This window comes from Hyla sarda, chromosome 8 (genome assembly GCF_029499605.1).
Source record: "Hyla sarda isolate aHylSar1 chromosome 8, aHylSar1.hap1, whole genome shotgun sequence".
NCBI lineage: Eukaryota > Metazoa > Chordata > Amphibia > Anura > Hylidae > Hyla > Hyla sarda.
The window spans coordinates 172,521,621-172,536,770 of record NC_079196.1 but is presented as its reverse complement, the minus strand read 5'-3'; the positions used below and the strand labels follow the sequence as shown (position 1 = coordinate 172,536,770).

Here is a 15,150-nt window from a genome sequence, read left to right as displayed (position 1 = left end):
CAGTGTATGAGAAAAGTGCCAGTGCAGAAAAATGGCAGCAGTAAGACTAGTGATAGACAATACATACAAGGCAGGACTCCACAGCTCTGCTCCGTAACTCTGATGCATTTCGCTAGGGGCTTTGTCAAGGAGTCACTATTGTGTAATATATTTCTGTAATGATGAATTGATTCAATAAAATTTAATATTTTTCACATGAATTTTACTCATTTACTCTATCTCTGTATTAGCGTGCATATGTAGTACATTTATAGGTATATATAGTTGGTTTTCTTAACCCCCTCCCCCTTTCTTTATTTTTCTATTGAGCTGGTTACAGGTAGGGTCATCTTGGTCTCAGTTTGTTACCTATATAAAAGACATATGTCCACAATAAATCAATCAGATTCCAAACTCTCCAACATGGCCGAGACCAAAGAGCTGTTTAAACATGTCAGGGACAAGATTGTAGACCTCCACAAGGCTGGATTGGGCTACAAGACCATCACCAAGTAGTTGGTGTGATAATTCCCAAATGGAAGAAACACAAAATAAGTGTCAATCTGCTTTGGTCAGGGGCTTCATGCAAGATCTCACTTTACAGAGTTTCAATGACCATGGGGGAGATTTATCAAAACCAGTGCAAAGGAAAAGTTACCCAGTTGCCCATAGCAACCAATCAGATCGCTTCTTTCATTTTGCAGAGGCCTTGTTAAAAATGAAAGATGCAAGCTGATTGGTTGCCATGGGCAACTGGGCAACTTTCCCTCTGGACAGGTTTTGATAAATCTCCCCCTATGAGAACGGTGAGGAATCTACACATCACATAACTACACGGAAGGTTCTTGTCAATGTTCTCAAGGCAGCTGGGACCATAGTCACCAAGAAAACAGTTAGTGACACTACATTGTGAAGTACTGAAATTCAACAAGGTCCCCATGCTCAAGAAAGCACATTTCAGTACACTGGTACAACTGTGCACAAAGCAGCATCCTTCCAACTTGTAAGTAATTTATATAGGTGCTATCACCTACCATGTATTTATAGCGGCATTTGAACATATGTCCCTAAATATTTTATATTTTTCATCATTCCAAAATTTGAGACCATAATATATTGCTTCAATGTTCTGGATTCAAATATTTAGTTACCTTCATAGAGAAATGTGTTAGGGCACCTAGCCTAATATAGTGGTTAGTATAACTGTTCAACTATTACAAAACCATATATGAGAACCTCATTCCCTTCAATGGCACATCTAGCTTTAGCAGTTAAAGAAATTGTACAACCTTTAACTCTTATCCCATATCAACAGGATAAGTATATGATCTTAGGGATCCGACTCTTAGGACCACCATTGATCTATAAAACAGGTCCTGAGTCTTCAGTCAGAATAGAATGTTGGATTTTACGCTTGTGCACTGCCGTTCCATTCATTATCTATTAGAGCTGCAGTCGGGACTAGGGATGAGCAAATCGAATCTTACGAATCCAAATTCGTTGCGAATTTCATGGAAAAATATACCACAAGAACCCCCAAACCAGAGAATGCAGGGTTCCCTTTAGCAATAGAATACACAATTACCCCAAAAGCTCATAAAGAGCTCGGGGTACAAAAGCCCTTATAAGTATCACTCCCTAAAACTTAACTTTTAATGTGTGCAACATAAGATCAGAACCATGATAGCAGTAAGTGTTAAAACTTCAGTATAATGGACCCCATATATAGGAGTGGGCAAATCCACACGCAATTATATCAAATATGGAAGCCTGTCAGGCTATCCACTGTTATGGAGTAACTCTCCACTTATATCAGTATTCCAGGGTCCATAGTACTTATTTAAAACCACATAACAAAGCCCCTCTCTACATGTTTCGGTGATTAATCACCCTCATCAGGGGGTATAGAGGTCTGCATGCTTCCCCGTGTGCCGTGGAGGTATTTATGGACTAGGTGGTATCTCACCATTGCTGTGCAGCACCTCACGTCCGATCACAATGCATAGATATATGCAAGATATAATGCAAGATATAATGTCAGTACCTACTGCTGCCAAGTGGCCAATCCAATTGCGTAATGGAGATCGGCCAGCTCTGCCTGTATGTAACGTCACACCCTGCAACACCTTGCTGTGATGTTCTGAGAAATCCCGTGCATGTCGGCGGACTTCGGAACTTGCACTCGCAAACACGTGAGAGTTCAGCAAGTCCTGCGCATGTCTATATACTTATGCCGACCAAGTCCTTCTTAGTAATACTTTGCGAATGCACGCCGCACTTAGAAAAAAAAACCTGTGATATTCACTAGCGCTACTGCTGGTCTTTCGCGCCTCCGCCCACACTTGGTTTGTAATCACGGCAGCAGAACTATATACAAAAATATTATATGATACCAGGTAACACAGAGCTTCAATACTGTAATTCATTATTGTAGAAATACATCTGAAAACCAGACTGATTAGTCCCTGATAAGTAATTAAATACACCACCATAGTGCAGTAATAATTAAATATAAATTATAATATTACCTCAATTCATATGCTTAAAGAGATATCATCAATACCAACCACCTTAAAGGGGTATTCCAGGAAAAAACTTTTTTTTTAAGATCAACTGTTACAGATTTGTAAATAACTTCTATAAAAAAAAATCTTAATCCTTCCAATAATTATCAGCTACTGAAGTTGAGTTGTTCTTCTCTGTCTGGAGATAGTGCTCTCTACTTACATATCTGCTTGTCTCAGGAACTGCACAGAGCAGAATAGGGTCGCTATGGGAATTTGCTTCTACTCTGGACAGCTCCCGAGACACGTGTCATCAGAGAGCACTTAGACAGAAAAGAACAACTCAACTTCAGCAGCTCATAAGTACTGAAAGGATTAAGATTTTTTAATAGAAGTAATTTACAAATCTGTTTAACTTTCAGCTCAAGCACAAATCCTGCCTAGAAGCACTGATAGGGAAGGGAGTGAGATTGAGAGAGAAAGTGCAATTTTGGGTGTAGTACACAGCGACTGTGTGCTGCAGCATTGGTGTGTACTGCTGGTGTTGTGCACAAATACTTTTTTAAGCGTACTATAGCACATTTTTCTCAAGGGCCTAGATACTGTGAAAGGCCATGCAAAAGTACTCACTGGCTAGTGTTGTACACAAATACTTTTTTAAGCGTACTGTAGCGCATTTTTCACCCCTCATAAGTGCATAGCACATACGTACATCTAAGTGGTGTACTATTTTGTTCCTGTTTAAAGTCTCAAGAGCCTAGATACTGTGAAAGGCTAGGCAAAAGTACTCACCAGCTGGTGTTGTACACAAATACTTTTTTAAGCATAATGTAGCTTATTTTTCTTCCCTCATAAGTGCGTACCACATACGTACATCTAAGTAGTGTACTATTTATTTTCTGTTAACCCCTTCAGGACGGAGCCCATTTTGGCCTTAAGGACCGGAGCGTTTTTTGCACATCTGACCACTGTCACTTTAAACATTAATAACTCTGGGATGCTTTTAGTTATCATTCTGATTCCGAGATTGTTTTTTCGTGACATATTCTACTTTAACATAGTGGTAAATTTTTGTCGATACTTGCATCCTTTCTTGGTGAAAAATACGTAAATTTGATGAAAAATTTAAAAATTTAGCATTTTTCTAACTTTGAAGCTCTCTGCTTGTAAGGAAAATGGATATTACGAATACATTTTTTTTTGGTTCACATATACAATATGTCTACTTTATGTTTGCATCATAAAATTGGCAAGTTTTTACTTTTGGAAGACACCAGAGGGCTTCAAAGTTCAGCAGCAATTTTACGATTTTTCACAAAATTTTCAAACTCAGTATTTTTCAGGGACCAGTTCAGGTTTGAAGTGGATTTGAAGGGTCTTCATATTAGAAATACCCCATAAATGACCCCATTATAAAAACTACACCCCCCAAAGTATTCAAAATGACATTCAGTCCGCGTTTTAACCCTTTAGGTGTTTCACACGAATAGCAGCAAAGTGAAGGAGAAAATTCACAATCTTCATTTTTTACACTCACATGTTCTTGTAGACCCAATTTTTGAATTTTTACAAGGGGTAAAAGGACAAAATTTTTACTTGTATTTGTAGCCCAATTTCTCTCGAGTAAGCACATACCTCATATGTCTATGTAAAGTGTTCGGCGGGCGCAGTAGAGAGCTCAGAAGGGAAGGAGCGACAAGGGGATTTTGGAGAGTACGTTTTTCTGAAATGGTTTTTGGGGGGCATGTTACCTTTAGGAAGCCCTTATGGTGCCAGAACAGCAAAAAAAAAACACATGGCGTACCATTTTGGAAACTAGACCCCTCGGGGAATGTAACATGGGATAAAGTGAACCTTAATACCCCACAGGTGTTTCACGACTTTTGCAAATGTAAAAAAAAAATAAAAAATTTTACCTAAAATGCTTGTTTTCCCAAAAAAATTTTATTTTTAAAAAGGGTAATAGCAGAAAATACCCCTAAAAATTTGAAGCCCAATTTCTCCCGATTCAGAAAACACCCCATATGGGGGTGAAAAGTGCTCTGCTGGCGCACTACAGGTCTCGGAAGAGAAGGAGTCACATTTGGCTTTTTGAACGCAAATTTTTCTCTGGGGGCATGCCGCATTTAGGAAGCCCCTATGGTGCCAGGATAGCAAAAAAAAACCCACATGGCATACCATTTTGGAAACTAGACCCCTCGGGGAACGTAACAAGGGGTTAAGTGAACCTTTATACCCCACAGGTGTTTCACGACTTTTGCATATGTAAAAAAAAAATTTTTTTTTTACCTAAAATGCTTGTTTTCCCAAAAATTTTACATTTTTAAAAAGGGTAAAAGCAGAAAATACCCCCCAAAATTTGTAACACAATTTCTCCCGAGTACGGCGATACCCCATATGTGACCCTAAACTGTTGCCTTGAAATACGACAGGGCTCCAAAGTGAGAGCGCCATGCGCATTTGAGGCCTAAATTAGGGATTGCATAGGGGTGGACATAGGGGTATTCTACGCCAGTGATTCCCAAACAGGGTGCCTCCAGCTGTTGCAAAACTCCCAGCATGCCTGGACAGTCAACGGCTGTCCGACAATACTGGGAGTTGTTTTGCAACAGCTGGAGGCTCCGTTCTGGAAACAGTGGCGTACCAGACGTTTTTCATTTTTATTGGGGAGGGGAGGGGGGCTGTGTAGGGGTATGTGTATATGTAGTGCTTTTTACTTTTTATTTTATTTTTTGTGTTAGTGTAGTGTAGTGTTTTTAGGGTACAGTCGCAGGGGCGGGGGTTCACAGTAGTTTCTCGCTGGCAATTTGAGCTGCAGCAGAAAGTTTGCGGCAGCTCAAATTTGCAGCCAGATACTTACTGTAATCCTCCGCCCATGTGAGTGTACCCTGTACATTCACATTGGGGGGGACATCCAGCTGTTGCATAACTACAACTCCCAGCATGCCCGTTGGCTATCGGTGACTGCTGAGAGTTGCAGTTTTGCAACAACTGTAGGCACACTGGTTATGTATCACTGAGTTTGTGACCTAACTCAGTGTTTCACAACCAGTGTGCCTCCAGCTGTTGCAAAACTACAACTCCCAGCATGTACGGTGCATGGTGTACGGTGACTGCTGAGAGTTGTAGTTTGCAACAGCTGGAGGCACACCGGTCGTGAAACACTGAGTTAGGTAAAAAAAAACTCTGAGTTTCACAACCAGTGTGCCTTCAGCTGTTGCAAAACTACAACTCTCAGCAGTCACCGACAGCCAACGGGCATGCTGGGAGTTGTAGTTATGCAACCAGCAGATGCACCACTACAACTCCCAGCATGCACTTTAGCTGTTTGTGCAAGCTGGGAGTTGTAGTTAGACAACAGCTGAAGGTACACTTTTCCATAGAAAGAATGTGCCTCCAGCTGTTGCAAAACCATAAGTCCCAGCATGCCCATAAGGGAATGCTGGGAGTTGTGGTGGTCTGCCTCCTGCTGTTGCATAACTACAGCTCCCAGCATGCCCTTTTTGCATGCTGGGAGCTGTTGCTAAGCAACAGCAGGAGGCTGTCACTCACCTCCAACGATCCAGACGCTGCAGGTCAGTCCCGCCGCCGCAGCTGCTCCTGGGGCCCCGATCCCAACAGGGGCGCCGGGGATCGGGGTCCCCAGCACCGGGGGTCGTCTTCCCACACCCGCTCACGTCCTCCGGAAGAGGGGCGGAGCGGGTGCGGGAGTGACACCCGCAGCAGGCGCCCTGATTGGTCGGCCGGTAATCCGGCCGACGAATCAGGGCGATCGTGAGGTGGCACCAGTGCCACCTCACCCCTGCAGGCTCTGGCTGTTCGGGGCCGTCTCTGACGGCCCCGAACAGCCAGTAATTCCGGGTCATCGGGTCACTGGAGACCCGATTGACCCGGAATCGCCGCAGATCGCTGGACTGAATTGTCCAGCGATCTGCGGCGATCGCCGACATGGGGGGGCATAATGACCCCCCTGGGCGATATGCCGGGATGCCTGCTGAACGATTTCAGCAGGCATCCGGCTCCGGTCCCCAACCGGCTAGCGGTGGGGGCCGGAATTCCCACGGGCGTATGGATACGCCCTCGGTCCTTAAGGACTCGGGATTCAGGGCGTATCCATACGCCCTATGTCCTGAAGAGGTTAAAGTCTCAAGGGCCTAGATACTGAAAAAGGCCAGGCAAAAGTACTCACCAGCTGGTGTTGTACACAAATACTTTTTTAAGCATAATGTAGCACATTTTTCTTCCCTCATAAGTGCATAGCACATACGTACATCTAAGTGGTATACTATTTTGTTCCTGTTAAAGTCTCAAGGTCCTAGATACTGTGAAAGGAAAGCCAAAAGTGCACACCTGCTGCTGTTCTAGACAAATACTGTTAAGCATAGTGGAGTGCATTCTACTGGCCTCATAAGTTCATACCACATACGTACATCTAAGTGTTGTACCATTTTGATCCTGATAAAGTCTTAAGAGCCTAGTTACTGTAAAATGCCAGCCAAAAGTACACACCTGCTGCTGTTCTAGGCAAATACTGTTTTAAGCATAGTGGAGTGTATTGTACTCCCCTCACATACACACTAGATATGTCAGGCAGAGAAGTGCAAAGACATGCACAGAGGAGTGGCAGAGGCCTAAATTCCTCAGGCACAGGCAGAGGTCGCAGCAGACTAGAGGCAACTGGCAGCAGGAGTCGCAGCAAGAAGCCTGATCTCTGGTATCAGCTAGAGGTCATGTCTCGACCAGCAACCCATCTGCCGTTATCGATTGGTTAACACGGTCATCCACTTCATCACAAGTGACATCTGATACCCCCAGTCAACAGTCGGTAGGTTCCTCAGACACAACCCTCAGTTGGCATGGCCTGGGAGCAGTCCCCGTCCTCCCATTGCCTCTGTCCTATGCTGTTCCCTCCTCTACAGAAGTACCTTATGCTGTGGATTCAGGTTAATGAAGCAGACACTGTTGAGGAACCTGAGGAGGACATCAGTGACGTGCAGACACTTGTTGAAGATGATGAAGCTGATCGCAATTGGGAGCAGAAGGGGCTTCTCCATTATCAGGAGAAGAGGGTTGCAGGTTGCCCGTGAGGCAGCAGCTGAGCCAGCAAGGTGGTAGCATGGTTGGCAGTCAGCATGGTGGCAGAAGTGGAAATTCTGGAGCCAAACGTGCCTGGGAGACCACCTTCTTCGTGCCAGCCTACTTTTCCAGGAGGTAGTGGAACAGGGGTTCCTGGAGACGGTGACAGTAGCACTAAATTAGTGAGGACTGTTGGTGGGAAAATAAGCTACTTGGTGGTGTGGCAGTCTTTCATCAAGCATCCAGAGAAGGTTAACATAGCCACATGAAAGATGTGCCAGCAGAAGGTGAAGGTGAAGCGTGGCCCTGCGTCAACATATTCTGCGCCACCATAAAGTGGCCTTGGAGCACCGTGACTCCGATGTAGTGGTCCAGCCTGCTGCATCACCCAGTGGCTCGACACTCCCTGTTTCAGCCAGCTAAGGCTCCACCACCTCAGCCGAAGGGAGCTGTGTGTCATACCTTCCTTCTGTCGCTCCAGATGCTCCTGCTCCTCCTACTTTGAGTCAGTCATTCCGCCAGCAATCCATTGGCGAAGCCATGTCCAAGAGACAACAGTATGTGCCCACTAATCCAACCACACAGAATGTGCTCCTGTCCAAATTGCTGGTGCTGCAGTCCCTCCCTTTTCAAGTGATAGACTCTGCACCTTTCAGAGAACTGATGGCTTGTGCCGAGCCGAGGTGGAGATTCCCAAGCCTTAATTTCTTTGCGAAGAAGGCAGTACCAGCCCTGCACAATTTTGTGGAAGAGAAGTTGGGCGAGTCCTTGAGCCTTTCAGTGTGTACCAAAGTGCACAGCAACACCGTCTGGAGCTGTAACTATGGTAAGGGACAATACATTTCATTTATGGCCCACTGGGTGAATGTGGTTTCTGCACAGCCACAAAAGCAACTTGGACAGGTCACGCCGCTTCCTCCTTCACACTCTCAGGCCATTTGTCCCGTGACAGTGTGCGACTCTGCCTCCTCATCCTCCACCGTGTCCTCGGCCTCCACTGCACTGATAAGTCTCAATGCCCCTTCAGCATACGCTGTTCTTCACATGGTTTGCCTTGGTGAACAGAGTCACACAGGGGAGGAATGGCTAAAAGTAATTCGGAAAGAAATCAGACCATGTCTTACTCCACGAAAACTGGAAATGGGAACTATGGTGATTGACAACGGGAAGAACATCTTGTCTGCGCTGCGACAAGGAAGGCTGAGCCATGCGCCCTGCGTGGCACACATGTTCAATCTGGTTGTTCCTCCCATTTGCAAGACATCCTAACAATAGGAAGGAAACTTTGCATGCACTTCAGCCACTCATACACCGCAAAGCTCACCCTCCTTGAGCTGCAGCGTCAGAATGGTATCCCCCAACATAGTCTGATTTGCGTGTTGCCACATGTTGGAATTCCACCCTCCATATGATGGACCGACTATACGAACAGAGAAAAGCCACCACTGATTTCTTCATGATCCAAGCGGATAGGGGTACTCCCCTGTGTAACTTCAATGTCAACCAGTGGCAGCTCATACGTGACACCTGCCATTTGTTCAGGCCCTTTTGAGGAAGCCACATTATTAGTCAGTTGCCAGGATTATGGGATGAACAACGTCATTCCACTGTTTCATTTCCTACAACACGTGTTAGAAACAATGGCTGGTCAGGGCACTGGAGACATGGCACCTACATCTCACAATGCTGAACTGGAGGAGGAGGAGCACAGTTTTGGTTTTGAAAAATGGGCGGTTTTTCTAGTCATCTGACAGGAGAGGAGGGGCAGGAGCAGCCAGAGGGTTATGAGGAAGGCGAGACAGAGGACCCAGACACACTGTGGCAGTATGCAGTGGAGATGAAGGCAGGGAGTCCCTCTTAAAGATTGTGAGGCCCTATGGTCTCCTCATGCTGCCGCCAACTCCAGACTGTGTCATTCAGCCACTATATGGTATTCTCTTGCTGCTGCCAATTCCAGGCGGTGTCATTCTGCTAGATTATGGTCTCATCATGCTGCTGCCACCTCTAGGCTCTGTCTATGTCCCGCCATGTGACATGTGACTCCTTGTTGGATTTGGTCTTTTGTAACCACACATTTTATTATTATATCTTAAATTTAAAGGTAAAAAAATTGACAGAGCGATAACAATGAACCATAACTGATTAAATGAAACATTCACACTTTCCCAGTCAGGAGGGCGCTGAAAGGCAGGTCTGGAACAGGTGCTATCTCGCCTGGCGGATTGACCGCCAGCTCCATGCTCCCCAGAATGGGTACTCAAAAAATTTAAATACATTCAAATTAAATTAAATTAAATAAAAGTTACATAAAATGATCTTTATTCTCTTAAATGTTGGCGCCATATGGTCTCCCTGCTGCCACATCCAGACATCTGCGGCAGTGATTATAAAATTCAGTCACTATATGATCTCCTCATGCTGCCGCAAACTCTAAGCTGTGTCATTCAGCCACCATGTGGTCTCCTCATGCTGCTGCAAACTCCTGGTTGAGTCATTCAGCCACTATATGGTCTTCTCATGCTGCCACAAACTCCAGGCTGTGTCATTCAGCCACCATATGGTCTTCTCATGCTGCCGCAAACTCCAGGCTGTGTCATTCAGCCACAATATGGTCTCCTCATGCTGCTTGTACATTACCTAAAAATCCATCTTTTAAAGGGGTATTCCGATGGAAAACTTTTTCTTTTTTTTTAAATCAACTGGTGCCAGAAAGTTAAACAGATTTGTAAATTACTTCTATTAAAAAATCTTAATCCTTCCAGTACTTAGCTGTTGAATACTACAGAGGAAATTCTTTTCTTTTTGGAACACAGTGCTCTCTGCTGAAATCATGACCACAGTGCTCTCTGCTGACATCTCTGTCCATTTTAGGAACTGTCCAGAGCAGCATATGTTTTCTATGGGGATTTTCTCCTACTCTGGACAGTTCTTAAAATGAAAGAGGTGTCAGCAGAGAGCACTGTGGTCATTATGTCAGCAGAGAGCTCTGTGAATTTTCTCTGTAGTATTCAGCAGCTAATAAGTACTGGAAGGATTAAGATTTTTTTAATAGAAATAATTTACAAATCTGTTTAACTTTCTGGCACCAGTTGATTTAAAAAAAAAAAAAAGTTATCCACTGGAGTGCCCCTTTAATCTTAGGGATTGTGAAGCCCTATTGTCTCCTCATGCTATCACCAAGTCCAGGTTGTGTCATTCAGCCACTATATGTCCTCCTCATGCTGCTGCCAACTACAGGCTGTGTCATTCAGCCACTATATGGTCTCCTCATGCTGCTGGGACATTACCTAAACATTTTTATGGTAGCACTAGCTACCATAAATATTCAATTTAAATTTGAAAATTCATCTTTTAATTTTAGGGATTGTAAAGCCCTATGGTGTCCTCCTCATGCTGCCGCTAACTCCAGGCCATGTCAATCAGCCACTATATGGTCTCCTCATGCTGCTGGGATATTACCTAAACATCTTTATGGTAGCACTAGCTACCATAAAACTTCAATTTAAAATTCATCTTTTTATCTTAGGGATTGTTATACCCTATGGCAGTGTTTCCCAACCTTTTTCGGCTCGGGCACCCTGACCGAAGTTGACGAGCAAAAAGAAAAAAAAGGCAAAAGCGTCACAGACATTTTTAGACACCAACTCACAAATGACGTCTTCTCTAATCAGCATCGTTCCCTTTTCTTCTCCATCTGGCCCGGCCATCATGACAATTTCTCCCAGCCACAATTCTTTACCGTTAAACCTGCAAAAGAAACCTATTAGACTCCGCACTTTTTTTTACATGGGTGACAGAGGGGTGTAGGAGTGTACATGGGTGATAGAGGGATGTAGAAGAGTGTACATGGGTGGCAGAGGTGTGTAGAAGAGTGTACATGGGTAACAGAGGGGTGTAAGAGTGTACATGGGTGGCAGAGGGGTGTAGAAGAGTGTACATGGGTGGCAGAGGGGTGTAGAAAAGTGTACATGGGTAACAGAGGGGTGTAGGAGAGTGTACATGGGTGGCAGAAGGGTGTACGAGAGTGTACATGGGTGGCAGAGGGGTGTAGAAGAGTGTACATGTGTGGCAGAGGGGTGTAGAAGAGTAGAAGAATGTACATGGGTGACAGAGAGCAAAGGGGGTTATAGAGGGGTGTACATTGGTGACAAAGGGGTGTTGGGGGTGGACAGGAGTGTATATGGGTGACAGGAGTGTACATGGGTGGCAGGAGTGTAGAGGGGTGTACATGGGTGTAGAAGAGTGTACATGGGTGTAGAAGTGTGTAAATGGGTGGCAGAGGGATGTAGACGAGTGAACATGGGTGGCAGAGGAGTGTACATGGGTGGAAGAGGGGTGTAGAGAAGTGTACATGGGTGACAGGGGTGTACATAGGAGACAGAGGGGTGTACATTGGAGACAGATGGGTGTAGAAGAGTGTACATGGGAGACAGAGGGGTGTACATGGGAGACAGGGGTATAAAGGGTTGTTCATGGGTGGCAGAGGGGTGTACATGGGTGGTAACAAGGGTGGACAGGGGTGACAAAGGGACAGAGGGGTGAACATGGGTGATAAGGATGTGGTCAGAGGGCTGGACAATGAGGGGTGGACATGGGTGACACAGGGATGACAAAGGGGTGGATAGGGGGGTGGGCAAGGTGGACATGGGAGACGGGGCCAGAGGGGTGGACATGGATGACAGGAGGGTGGACAAGCGGTTAAAAGAGTGGTGGACAAGAGTGAAAAAGGGGTGAATAGGGGGGGTGGACATGGGTGACAGGTGTAGACTGGGGGGTGGTCAGAGGGGTGGACGAGGGGGGGGTGAACATGTGTTACAGGGGAATGGACAGGGGTGACAGAGGGGTGGCCAAAGATGACAGGAGTGGACATGGATGACATGGGTGGGATGGGGGGGTGGACATGGGTGAGAGAGGGGGTGGACATGGGTGACAGGGGGGTGCACATGGGTGACAGGAGGGGGCTGGACAGGGTTAAGAAGAGGGAGGGGTGGAAAGGGTACAGTACCTTAAGCAAGCCATTTTTCTGGCATCCAGCGCAGCTTCCATGTTCCTCCCTGCTCCGGTAGGGCACACATTCACTGCGCCGCTAGGAGGAGGAGGACGCTGGGGCATGGGTCATTACACCGGCACAGGAATCCGGCAGAGCACCGCCAGGGTACTCATTCATTGCGCCGCAGGGGGGAGGTGGACTCTGGGGCACGGGTCACTACACCGCTGGGGCATGGGTCACTCCACTGCCGGGGCACCGGCCACTACACTGCCGGGGCATGGGTCACTACACTGCCGGGGCACTCACTCACTGGGCTGCAGAGGGACCCCGGGGACACTGTGTGCGCACGCACAGCAAAGCACACACATACTTCCCTTCCCCCTTCAGTGCCGTGAGTCACAGGTGCGGCAGGCCGGGGCAGGAAATTTTAAACAGCAAAATGCCGCGGCACCCCGGTTGGGAATCACTGCCCTATGGTCTCTTCATGCCATCGCTAACTCCTGGCTGTGTCATTCGGCCATTATATGGTCTCCTCATGTTGCTGGGACATTACTGAAACATTTTTATGGAGCACTAGCTACCATAAATTTTCAGTTTAAATTTAAACAATTCATATTTTTATCTTAGGGATTGTGAGGCCCTATGGTCTCTTAATGCTGCCGCTAACTCCAGACTGTGTCATTTAGCCACTATATGGTCTTCTCTTGCTGCTGCCAATTCCAGGCTGTGTCATTCTGCTAGATTATGGTCTCCTCATGTTGCTGCCATGTGACATGTGACTTCTTGTTGGATTTGGTCTTTTGTAACCACACATTTTATTATTAAATCTTAAATTTAAATGTAAAAAAATTGATAGAGTGATAACAATGAACCATAACTAATTAAATGAAACATTCACACTTTCCCAGTCAGGAGGGCGCTGAGAGGCAGGGCTGGAACAGGTGCTATCTCACCTAGCGGATTGACCGCCAGCTCCATGCTCCCCAGAATGGGTTCTCAAAAAATTTAAATAAATTCAAATTAAATAAAATAAAATTTACATAAAAATTATCTTTATTCTCTTAAATTTTGATACCATATGGTCTCCCTGCTGCCACATCCAGACGCTCTGCGGCATTGATTTTAATAGCAAGGCCTGTAATCTGCATGTCATACTGAATAACAGTATTATTACACTAAGACAGCACACTCCCTATACATGTTAGGACAAGTGTTCTACACCCCTATTGAGGCTATATGGACTCCTCATGCTTCCGCCACCTCCACGCTGTGTCATTCAGCCATTATATGGTCTCCTCATGCTGCCGCCACCCCATGCTGTGTCATTCAGCCACTATATGGTCTCCTCATACTGATGCCAGGCTCTGTCATTGTGCCTCTCTGCGACAGGGATTCTACATGTCATACTGAATAACAGTGCGTGTTACAGCAAGGCAAAGTGTACTACATCCATTTTGAGGCTCTCTGTAGGCCGGAAATAGCCACTTTTAATAGCGATTCACCGCAAATAAATTCAGACCGATTTTTTTCTGAAAATTCATAGAATCGACCGAATCGAATTTTTCAAAAATTCGCTCATTTCTAGTCGGGTCCCTGCCATCATGCACCTCCCCCTAATCCTGTGGATAGGGGATAAGGCTAGAGTTACATATATGCCGTATCTGGCTCCGGTGAAACTGTGCGAAAATTGCCACAACTGATGCCAGAAGTGCCTGAGTTGGCATCAGTTGTGCATCATCCGGCGTCCATTGTTTGTGATTGTCGGACAGATCGCTGGACATACTGAAACGCTTGATGAGTGTGAATTGTCCCATTCAAATGAATGGGATCAGTTCTCGCTTCATTTTCATTTCGATGCATTTTCTGCAGCATCAGAAGGAAAAAAAACTGACAACGCACATATGTAAAGGAGGCCTATGTGTTAAAGGGGTTATCCACCCTATAAAACATTTTTATTAGGGGACCTAAATGTCATAGAATAAGAAAATAATTTACACACCCATCCAATAAAGAAGCTCTAGTGGGTACCCAGGTCTCTGTTTACTAGCAGCTGACACATGACCTTTGCAGCCAATCAGTGGCCTTAGCCGTCATGTTCTTCTTAGTGATTGGAGCCCTAATGACAGTGGTACGGAACATTAGATTTTTAGTTAGTTTATTTTAGAATGATATCAACTTTTGCCCAAACACTTTACCATCATGGCTCCCATCACCTTATTTACACAATTGTTGCCAGATGAACCTTTATAATTGGCCCACTTTGGAGAGTATCACTTTTCCCTTGATTTTTTCCCATGGCACTTAATGCAATTAGCATAGGGTACCCTAGAGAGAAACAAGTACATTATTAGAATTCCCTAGGCCAGGCAATGTCCTCCCAATCCAGGAAAGTGCTACTTCATAGAATCAAACCGGCAATGCTTTAAGCAAATCTGGTTTACTGTTCAATAGATTTAATGGGTTGTTGGACTCTCTCAACTTGACCCAGAGAAAACTTTAAAACTCACCCCATGTTTGCAACATAATAAAGCAAAATCACCAAGCCGAAAACTACTGAAAGCAAGGAAGACATACAGATAATGGCCGCAAGATGAATTAGTA

General features: G+C 45.3%; 1 protein-coding gene across 2 annotated transcripts in view; it reads left to right on the top strand.

The window, feature by feature from the left end:
- Positions 1 to 739: 739 nt before the first annotated feature.
- LOC130284866 (hemoglobin subunit beta-2-like) overlaps positions 740 to 15,150 on the top strand; it is an 81,844-nt gene continuing 67,433 nt past the window's right edge. For both annotated transcript variants that reach the window (XM_056535745.1, XM_056535746.1), the window contains exon 1: positions 740 to 982. In XM_056535745.1, the coding sequence (XP_056391720.1) occupies positions 918 to 982 (65 nt within the window). In that variant the 5' untranslated portion in view covers positions 740 to 917. The remainder of the gene's footprint in view (positions 983 to 15,150) is intronic.